Genomic DNA, 11,264 nt, shown 5'->3' on the forward strand with positions numbered 1-11,264 from the left:
GGAAAGCGGGGAGATTGGTTGAGAGAAGAGAGCACTATGAAATTAGAGTTTGTCTACTATATGCCCATGAGCACATGTTAAACACTAAAATTTATAATTTTTGTGTATTTTGATTGGTGTAGATGTTGTGAATGCATGGGGTCCACCATTATAAAGAAGTGTAACCCAATCAATATTAATTAAATTTTTATAAAATTTTGTACTTAGTAAGTGCACACCAATAAAAATCGATCAACTTATTGTAGGAGAGAAGAGTAAGTATTTTTTTAAATTAAAAAAAAGGTCGACCGAGTACGCTCGGCACTAAGTAGATACGCCCCTAGACAAGAGTATTCCTTTTCAGTTCTTTGGAAAATGCCAAAAGGACTAGTAGTGAAAACGACTAACACAAGCTAAAACAAACATTCCAACAATGAAAATAAACAAGAAAAATACCTTGTTTTGGCGGCTGAAACAAAGTACAAATGATTCCCTGCCTTTTCTTAAAAAACCAAAACACTTCCATATGTTTTTGTTATGATGTTTGTAGTAAGCCATCTTCGAAAATCAAGGGAAAAAAGTATGGCAGGGTTTGAACCGAACTCAACATCGGCATCACCAGGAGACAGTGTAATTGTTGTTATAGATGCAAACCGGAACAAAGTAATGGTAGATGCACTTGCATGGGCTATTAGAAACATAGTGCAGCCTAAAGACACTGTTGTTGTTCTTGGTCTTTTATCTGAGGTCTGGAAAAAGAACGCATGTATTCCACTCTTTTCTGGTACATGTAAGTTTCGTCTCTTCGCCTCCTCGCCCATTTTTCGCTTCTTTTTGCTGTAAATCGGAGAAATCTTGCAACTCTGAAATAAATGCCCCCTTTTACTATTTTGGAGAAATTTCGTCCTTCTCTAGCTTTATTTTCTTAGGGAATAAAATTTGCTTCCAAATTATTTTTATCTAAAAGGAAATTAGTCCTTATACAGATTAATTTTCGTGAATGTTAGGGTACTGTGGTTCAAACTTGAGACATTTCTTTTTTTATAAAAGATGTTTTTAGAAAATGTCCAGTTACATTAATTGGTTAAAAATGATGATCCCGAGTTACTAACTCACCTAAAATTTTAGAACGGGAACAATTGGTTATTAAATATTAAGATTTTTTTCATTTTTAAGCATAGATTTTTGGGAGAAACTTCTCGAGTTGCAGTTTTTTAGTTTTATCTTTTCTTGGCTGTGATACCCTTTTTGTTGTGGATGAATTTTTAAAATGAGTTCTTCATTAGTAAAGATTAATTTTAATCTTCATTTACAATTTAATGCGTAAATTACTGGAAATCAGATGATTTTGTCTTGATTGTGAAGTTGGAAATGGAATGTTTACTTTTCTGTAAATATTTTACGGAAAGTATGTTTTTGCTGAATTGATAATCTGGATATTGAATTGAGGTGCTTTGGTGAATACTTAATATTGTGCACAGTGAGTCACCGGAGAGAATATTCAATGTCTTACCTTGTTGCTATAGTCTTGATGACAATGAATTAGCAGGGGTGAGACTGGAGTTCTCAGGGCAAGGAGAACTGAGCCCCAAAGAATTTGAAGAAGAACTTGACAGAAAGAGGGAAGAATACCAATCTGCACTCCAGCCATTTTACCGGCAATGCAAGAAGAACGGGGTTAGCAACCAACTTTGATGTTTTGTCATGTTAAGTTAACATGCTTGTCCTACTAGAAATTTCTGCCATGCAGGTGAAATTGGAGGCGAAACTCGCTGTTGGATATGATCCAAAAACAATCACAGTTGAAAAGGCACAAAAATTTAACCCTAGGTGGATAATTTTAGACAGGTATCTCTTAATACTCTTTATCTGAACTAATGATATGGTAGTTGTAGGTTTCAGAGATAATTTTGCTCGTCTTTTTGCAGTCACTTGAAAAGAGATAAAGTGTATATATACGGCCATGTAGCGTGCAACGTTGCGGTCATGAAGGAAAAGGGTGTCGCAACCTTAATGCCATCAAGAGGGCTTGCTGGTGAGCGATTTTCCGTTGACAAGAAAGATACTGATGCTGAAAAAGAACCTGATACAGAGCAAGACCAATGTAATGATCTTGCTCGAGATTCGATGTGGGTCTTTCCCACACTAACTGCACCCCAAAGTCCTTGCTGGTATCCACTTTCACGGAGAAGCGGTTTCCCTAAAGTTTTCTCTTTTAGTGAACTTGAAGTGATGACAAACGGCTTTTCTAAAGAAAATGTGATGGTAGCAGATGAGGATAAGATAGTTTATGATGGAATATGTCAAGAAACTCCTGTTCTAATTAAGAAGTTCTCTTCCGAAGATGCCCAAGCATTGTCATTGCTTAAGATCCTTTCTCGAGTTCGACATCGCAATATATTTAACCTAGTTGGATATTGCTGTACTCCTGATTTTCTAGCCCTGCTATTTGACTATCCCTGCAGCGGTGCACTCAAAATGTACTTGCAAAGTAAGACTACTTTCATGGTATTTAATGTCCTACAGAATATGTCTAACATTTTCAATTCATATGCCATCCTCCTAAGTCCTAAGTCTAGTCAACTTTTAACACTCCCTGGATATCCTTTTACCATGGTTTCTAGCTCTTTTTTTAGTTTTCCATGCAGCTGTACACATGAATTAACTTGCAACTGTTACTAGTATTTGAAGTTTCTTAAAGACAGTTCCATGCTTTATAAGAAATTGTAGCCATCCCTTTAATGTAATGTCCAAACGTCTACATGATTGTTCAATTCATCACAAATCAACCTAAAGTCCTTTATGCTTTCAGACTTTTCCTGAGTTTTTAATGTAGGTTGATATATTATGAGAAGAGTCTATGTTTAAGTGATACTGACTGATTAAATAGATTCTAGACGACTAGAACAATGATTAATACAAAATCATATTGGTAAGTAATAAGAAACTTAAAGATTATATGCAAGTGGGGCTATATATGTTCTTAGTTTTGTTCTGCAGATGATGAGTCAGCTAAGAATCTTTCATGGAAAGCAAGGTGGTACATCGCTCTTGATATAGGTGCAGCTATCCGCTATCTTCACGAGGAATGTATTGATGGGCCTATTGTTGATGTCTTTGTAGATTCTTGGAATGTAGTAATATGTCATGGTTCTTCCTCCTTGGTAAGTAAATTACACTGTCATGCTACTGGTGTCAAGAAATTCGGGTGGTGTATGTAGCCATTTAACTAAAATTATAAAATGTCTTCTCCTGATTATACATTAATCTCCGATCTGTACTCCATGCCTCAAAAAAATTTTGGCTACCCGAATTTCCTGCTAAACCAGAGTCCCTCTCTTTGAACATCTTGGTATGTAACTGACAGTGTGTATCTGATGAACATTCAAGCTAAACATTAACCACAAAGCAACGTGGCTCAAGCACGATAGTTCCTGTGACGATCTTTCACAAGAAAAGTAAGATGTGGTTATTATAATTGCTACTGCTTTTTCCTTAAACACATGTTTATTATGAAAACTTAATTTTTCTACATTTTTTCTTGCATATTGAAGATGCCAGGATATAGAAAAAGAAAAACGACTTTCAGCTGATGTAAGTGCTTACGGAGTACTCCTCATAGAGCTGATCACTGGAAAGGGCGAGCAGCCTTCTGAAGAGCGGGGTGAGGGGTATCCTTCTCTGGTTGAGTGGGTAATTATTCACCTAAACAACTTACTACAGCTATTCAGGCAAACACTAAGGATGAAGTTAGTGCATATTAATCAAAAAACAAGATCAATAAATTCATATTTACAAGGGAAGTATTTATTTTCTATTTAATAGAGTGTTGGTCTAATTTACAAAAAACACATTGATCACAGGCATTGCCACTTCTTGAAAATGGTTTACTCGGCGAGGTAATTGATCCAAGATTGCACCCTTCTACTGATTCTGCAAAGGTTCAAAACATGGTGCGTGCTGCACTACTCTGTCTAAATAAAGATTCAGGCAACAGGTCTATGATTAGTGAGGTATGCTATGTTCATCAAAAAGTTCTTCGTATTGCTCTACCGTTCTCTAACAAATTTACGCCATGTTATTGCTACTGTTGCATTGTAATAACAAATTACCGATCACTTCAATAAATAGAGTGACAAGATTATTTTTGTGTTTACTTATTAATTTAATTAGTATTCTGAAACAAAGTTACAACAGTCCCTCTAGTAAAGCACCACAAACATGTAATATTATGAATTTCACTATTAAATTCACCTGAAATACTAGTAATAATGTTGCAAAATATGCAATATGTCAGACTGTCAGTCCAATATGGAATAAAATCTTACCCAGCAGAGTAAAAAACTATATAGTTCAGTTAATATAATTTCCTCTAGTGATCAGGACTTGGACTACCTCTTTGGATTCACTGAGGGTAGGGCTGTCAATGGATTGGATCTGGATTGAATCGGCCTTGATCCATATCCGGATTCATTTAAACCGGATTTGAACCGGATTTCCAATCCAGTGACAGCCCTTAACCGACGGGACTGGAAATAAAGTATGCTAAGCAAATGAAAAAGGTGGTTCTTTTGGTGAACTAGGGACGGGTTTTTTGTACATGCTTTCTACCGAACAATGACCGGAGATCACTGAGCACAGTCCGTCAGACATAAAGGACATTTTTAGATTTTCATACTATAGAAAAGCGAAGAACCAACTTTAAACATAATTAAATTGGGAGATTTTCTACTTCTGATTTCCGATTCTGAATTTTACGAGAGCTTCCTATCTCTCTTGTAATGCAATGTGGATAATTGTTGCAGGCCTTAGCAGTGCTCAGAGGAGAAGAATTTGCAGTAACCATAAAGGCCTAAATTGCTACATGCTGGAGAGGATTAATGTAATAATTTGCTGAGAAAGTTTTAACTAACAGATATGACAGTTGTGTATCATTAGAACAAACTTCATGTTGTACAAACATTTTTCATGATTATGTAATGAGCATATTTGCTGCACATAATTACACTCTGTACAAATAAATCATAAAAAATGACTATAATATTACCGATAAAAACTTGTCTTGAAAAAAATAATTAATGTAATTAACTGCAAAAAAGTGTATCATGAAAACAATAAAAACAAAAAAGTTAGAATCAGATATGCAACAATGAAAATACAATAATTCATAACTTTTTCCTTTTCGCCAAGTCTAAAAATTTATAACTAATTAAATTGTATACATTTAAAATTTTAAAATACAAAATTGTTTCGTATATCTATCTATCTATACGTGCACAAATTTCTCACCTGGGTATTTTTCACTCATCAATTGTGCGCCGCCAAATTTAGAAATGGTCGGAACACCCACCGGACAGTTGCCGGAATCAGTCGCCGGCGATGGGTGGTTGAGTATGATAAGTGGGCTAGAGCGTGAGGAGATGATAGAGATTTTATCTCATGGGTTCTGTGATCACTGTCAATCTAATATGCAAGCTAGAGTTCTTGATTTATTGAATAGTAAGTTTTGATCAATTTTTCATTGAATTTGTATTTAATTTTAAATATTTGTTTCTGTTTATGATTAGGTTGATTGATTGAATGATAAAGTTTTATTCTTTTCTTTTTTTTTTAGTTTGTTTTGGATGTAAAGATTAAATCTTTTGTGGTTTTAGAGGTAACTGAAATGATTGAGACACTCTCTCTGTTTATGTTTGTATTTTGTGATTGTGTTTTTGAACATTTGAAGTTCAATTATTGATAAGGAAGAAAGTGAAAGTCTTTTTGCAGTTTTTAGTTCGGGGTTTTGATGGTTGGGATCTATTGTTTCTGTTCTACTTTGTTTTGTTACAATTCCACGAGTACTAGTTTTATGGTATCATTATATCTGATGTTGCCTTTCGTCCAGACCGTACTTCTGAGTGAAACATCGTGGGTAATTTGGTTTCGTTTGGTTTAGAATGTTAAGTTTGATAACTGCTTCTATTATGATGTTTGGAAGCCAGAATGTAGGGAGAATATATAGGCTTCAGCCTTAGCTAGAAATTTAGTTGAAGTCTCTAACTTAGTTAAGTAATTTAGCAGTAAAGAGCTGTTTCATGTGGGATTGTAAGTCCAACCAAGAAGCATAGGGGTGTAGGGGATAATGTAAATATACTTTACATTTGGTACTAGTGGAGTAAAAACAGAGAAAGGAAAGGCAACTTTTGTTGGTTCTAATCAGCATTTGTGAAATTCTGAATCTGTTGCTTCTTGTATTTTCCTGTTAGACAAGTAATTTACATGCCACACTCATTTTCAGTTATTGGATAGTATTCCCTTTCCCAGTTTTTGCGATCTTTTGCTTTTCTGAACTCTGAAATTATTTCTGACGACTTGTGTGTTTCATAGTACTTCTTTATTTTAGTACTGTGTTTAGAAGATGTCCTTTCGCCTCTTCGATTATGGCGATTTTTAAGAATTAAAATTTCCGAGTTGTCTCTTTGAGCGTTCTTCATCCACTAGGGTTGTCGAGATAAACAAATAAATCCTAGAACTACTTCGTATGAACTGACAATTATGTTTGTCTTTCTGCTTGTACAAGTAAAAAAACTACAAGAGTAATATAGAGTTGAATTCCTTTATTATTTTGTATATTTATTTTTGGTTGCGTTTGAGTTTTGAAAGGAGAACTGTTTATGCATTTATCTTCTAACATTCCCTTTTTTATCTGCAGAGAAGTACAAAAATATGTACATATCAGAAGATGCTTCTGAATCTTCCCCTGAGTTCAAGTCTGTTGATTCATCAAATTTAGAAACATTACAGGAGAGCTTAGAATCATCTACAAAGAGCCCTTCATGGGGATCTCTGCAAACACCAGATTCTGTTTATGTAGGGAAATGGAAAGAAAGTCCTTTGACTTCATTACCAGCATCAGTGAACAGAAAGCAATCATCAAGTCGTATAGGCCCCAATTCATCTTTGAGTCCTGCACTCCCTCAAGTTCTTGAATCTGTTAATAAAGAGATGTCAGAGGAGCAGAAAGAGCGTATAGGTTTTGCACAAGTAGGGAGAAAGAAAAATTTTGTGCATGTTGAGAAGATTAATGGAAAGGCAACAAATGTACTTCAAGGGCTTGAGCTATACACTAAAGTCTTTAATGTTGATGAGCAAAAGAAGATTGTCGAGTGTGTTTATGACTTTCAGCGCAGGGGGCAGAATGGGCAGCTTAGAGGTATTTATCACTATAACTTCTTGTTTGATATTTGCTCTATCTGTATAGTGTAAAGTGGGCTCTGATGTATGATTTTTTTTTGTACTTTTTGGCATTGAATCGATATTTTTTTCAATCCTAGGACTAATATGTAAGTAAACTCAATTTTATATTTGTTTTTAGGAATTGCAGAGGGATAATTTCACATTTTAGACTCTTGTAATCCTATCTCAATATTATTGTCTTTTGTCTCCTTGAAAATTATCAGAACGGACATATTCAGAACCAACCAAGTGGATGCGAGGAAAAGGGCGTATCACAATTCAATTTGGTTGTTGTTACAATTATGCAGTGGTAATATTTCTGTCACAGTCCATGTACCACGTTTTAGTCTCAATTCTTTATTAGTTCTACTAACTCAATCTCTTTTCTGGTTGCAGGATAGAGATGGCAATCCCCCGGGTATAATTAGAGATGAAGAAGTTGATCCTTTACCTCCTTTGTTCAAACAAATGATTAAGAGAATGGTTAGATGGCATGTTCTACCTCCATCGTGTGTTCCGAACAGTTGCATTGTCAATATTTACGAGGCCGGGGATTGCATTCCACCTCATATTGATCATCATGACTTTTTGCGACCATTTTGTACAGTTTCTTTTTTGACCGAGAGTAATATACTTTTTGGTTCAAATTTGAAGATTAGTGGTCCCGGAGAGTTTGAAGGTCCTGTATCTATACCTCTACCTGTGGGGTATGCTTCCAACATTCTTATCGCCTTTATTTCTATTTAAACTTTTAGTTTATTATATATACGTTATGTATCTATCATGTGTTTATAAGAGCATCTCCAACAGTGATCCAAAGATCCAAATTTGGGACAGATTACCCCAAATTCTCCTCCAACAGTGATCCAAATGGTGATTCAAATTTGGATCAGTGAATAGTACTGATCCAAATATGAATCACCGTTGTTCACTGATCCAAATTTACTTTAATATGACATAATGATTTTATTACTTTTAAAATTTTAGCTTTTAATTAGATTTAAAATTGATTTGTGATTAACTAATTTTAGTTTTTTATAGGCTTGTTTAACTACATATACATATATAGCTGATAAGAGATGACACAAATCATTTTATAACCATATATTAGTTCTTCTATTCAGTTTAAACATTCCTTCGTCTTAGATTTTGGTTCTTATATATGTATCCAACATAATTGTAGGTCGGTGCTCATTCTAAATGGGAACGGAGCAGATATTGCTAAACATTGTATCCCCGGCGTCCCAGCAAAAAGGTATGAAGATTTCTCATGAGCCATTAGTTTCCTGCATTGCTTCTCCATTTTTGCATTCTGATTCATTCCAAAATAGTCATTTGTATCTAACATTTTCCACTGCAGGATTTCAATCACATTTAGGAAAATGGATGACAGCAAGCTACCGTACAAGTTTACACCAGATCCGGAGTTGCAGGGTATAAGACCTTTTGTCTCTCATATCTCAAACAATTCACCAGTTCAGAACAAGTTTGAGACTGATGTTATCACTCCTCAATCTGTTCGAAGAACGACGAGCAGTACAACCTTTAGCATGGGAAAAGATGATTTCCCTCCACTCGGAGGGTCAAAATTGGTAAAGCAACGGCCGGGGTCAAGAAGATCTTCATAAACCTTGGTATGGTACCTGCTGGTTATGTTTAATTCATACAATTTTGAGTTGTACCCATTTACATTTTTTCCCTGAATACCTTTTCGAAAGTTGTTAACTTGTTATAAAAAAATTTGATGTTGTAATATTGGTTAATAGACTTGTAAGTTCTTTATTGATATGTTACTAAATAAAACCGATACAGGCACATCACTTGTGTTAATAAAAGATGTGTATCATAATATTGTAATTTTAATGTCTTTGAGGTCCTGTTATTCCGTAAAAAGATGCTTTATCAGAGTAGGGGTTAGTGTTTCGTTATAATTACATATTTCCACGTATAGTTTAAGCACTTGGAATAAACTTTTCTTCGTTCATTCAAAACATGTTTTGTTGAAGTTTGAGGTCATAATAAACAAGAAATAAAAAAATATGGTCAACCTTTTTTTCTTCACGCCGAGTCAATGCACCCCCACCAAACCGATCCGGGGTCTGGTAAGGATGACAAAAAAGTTTGTTCGATAAAACATTATATTATTTATCCATACTAACTTTACGGCCAGTGTATTTTTATTAATATTTTTATGTTATTTAAAATTATAATAAATTTATTTTTAGGTCATTAAGTATATTTATAAATAATAATAATATAAATATTTATTATTGGTGAAATTCGAACCTGAATCTTTATAAGTAATAATATAATTATTTTATGTTTAGCTTTTCAACCCGTGCAATCTTCATTAATATTTTTATATTATTTAAAATTATAATAAATTTCTTTTTAGATTATCACCTTATTAATATATTTATAAATAATAATATAAAAATTTGTTGTTGTTGGGATTTGAACCTGAATTTTGGGTAGTGTATCTATACTATATTATAATAACCGTAACGAGCTATAATCTGGTATAAATTATGACACGACAAATTGGGTACTCTCTAATTCATGGTGTAAATTATGATTTTGGTAGAGTTGTTTTATGTTTTATAGGGAATAGATTAAAAGCTGATAGGAATATGGTGTATTATGCTATATTTTGTCATTTAATTTTCTATGTTTGTTTTCCTGATACCCCAATTAATCCTTGCTAATCAAATTGTGTCAGTTTTTAAGCTCACCAGGAGAGTTTTCTCAGATCTAATTTGCAAAGCTTCGGAGAAGCTTCTTGCTCCTTTGAGCTTGCCAATGATTGCCCGGAACTTGCTAATTGCAAGGCCTCCTGTGACTTATGATCTGCAAAATCAACAAAGTACTAAGCTGCAGAAAATAACAGTTGGAACGCCACATGTAACTAACCTCATCACTGCAACCCAAACACTTCCACAACACAATACACCTCAGGTGCCTCCCAAAAGACATATGTTCTAAAAAGGAAAAATCAGCAGAGTTGGCTGCTATGGTTATTGTTTCTATTGAAAATCCACAGGACATAATTGTTCAATCTGCTAGACCTTCTGGTCAAAGAGCAAGTGCTGCAAATGCTGATGTAGCACAAAAAAGGGGTTCTGTACAAACTTCTCATTCTTCTAAACCATCAGAATTTGTTAAGAGAAAGTTTGTACCGGCTGAGTCAGAATCAGAAGATGAGGACAATGCTAGTTTATCATCTAAGTTCAAGAAGGTAAATCCTGATTCTACTCAGAGTCCAGTTGTACTATCAACTGATGAGGGCACAATTGATGATAATGCTGCTCAAACTGAGTTGAGCCCGAGACAAATGATCAAGATGAAGTTGGTCAAGACTAACTATGCTCAACAACAACTGAAGATCAAACATGAGTTAGCTGAGGAGACAGATACTGATGCTCAACAACGGTCAAATGATGATGCACATGTGATAATTTCTGATTCTCCAATGAAGCCTAACAAGAAAAGAGTGAGGGAGATCACTCATGAGCAAGTAGAGCAATCTGCCAATAGGTTACAGAAACAAGGATTGTTTTCTAGATCAAGCACACAATAACTTGTATCTCAAAGGGGTACAATAGCTACTGCGAATCTTGATCCTGTCCCACAAGAACCTGCACTTCAAAGTAGTGCAACAGACATTGCTGAAATGGAGCCTCTTTCTGAAAAGTCCATTCAAGAATGGCATGATGATGCAACTGCTAAGATAACAGCTGAAGCTGCCAAAGCCATAAATTTTTTCCAGTCTATTGGGAGGCATATTTCTAAGCATAGAGTTGGTTTCAAACTTGGAGTTGCACAGGAGTTAGAAACTGAATTTGAGGAGAGGAGTCCACAAGAACCTGAATGTCAAAGTCATCAAGCAACTCCTGAATCTCCATCCCCACAAGAACCACTACCTCGAAGTGGTAGTGAAGGCTTAACTCCTGATCCAATCATCTTAGTTGTTGATCCTGAAGGAAGGGTTCATCCAACACCCACATCAGCTGAACTTCTTTCAGTTCAACCTTTGGATGTCTACACAGAAGCTGATCCTTCAGAAGCAC

The 11,264-nt window shown here is 35.0% G+C and overlaps 2 protein-coding genes across 2 annotated transcripts; both read left to right on the top strand.

Annotated features, from left to right (window-relative positions):
* The first annotated feature begins 430 nt into the window (after positions 1-430).
* Positions 431-4,929, top strand: LOC141705961 (putative receptor-like protein kinase At3g17420). Its single transcript, XM_074508819.1, has 9 exons — positions 431-769; positions 1,529-1,656; positions 1,730-1,827; positions 1,908-2,629; positions 2,980-3,143; positions 3,370-3,437; positions 3,534-3,672; positions 3,843-3,992; positions 4,785-4,929. The coding sequence occupies exons 1-9, from the start codon at positions 517-519 to the stop codon at positions 4,833-4,835; spliced, it is 1,773 nt and encodes a 590-aa protein (XP_074364920.1). The 5' UTR covers positions 431-516; the 3' UTR covers positions 4,836-4,929.
* A 258-nt stretch (positions 4,930-5,187) lies between these two features.
* LOC141666538 (RNA demethylase ALKBH9B-like) lies at positions 5,188-9,069 on the top strand. Its single transcript, XM_074472599.1, has 6 exons — positions 5,188-5,478; positions 6,674-7,174; positions 7,422-7,507; positions 7,594-7,904; positions 8,381-8,452; positions 8,558-9,069. The coding sequence occupies exons 1-6, from the start codon at positions 5,313-5,315 to the stop codon at positions 8,823-8,825; spliced, it is 1,404 nt and encodes a 467-aa protein (XP_074328700.1). The 5' UTR covers positions 5,188-5,312; the 3' UTR covers positions 8,826-9,069.
* The last annotated feature ends 2,195 nt before the right edge of the window (positions 9,070-11,264 follow it).

The sequence above is a fragment of the Apium graveolens genome, chromosome 1 (assembly GCF_009905375.1).
Source record: "Apium graveolens cultivar Ventura chromosome 1, ASM990537v1, whole genome shotgun sequence".
Classification (NCBI taxonomy): domain Eukaryota; kingdom Viridiplantae; phylum Streptophyta; class Magnoliopsida; order Apiales; family Apiaceae; genus Apium; species Apium graveolens.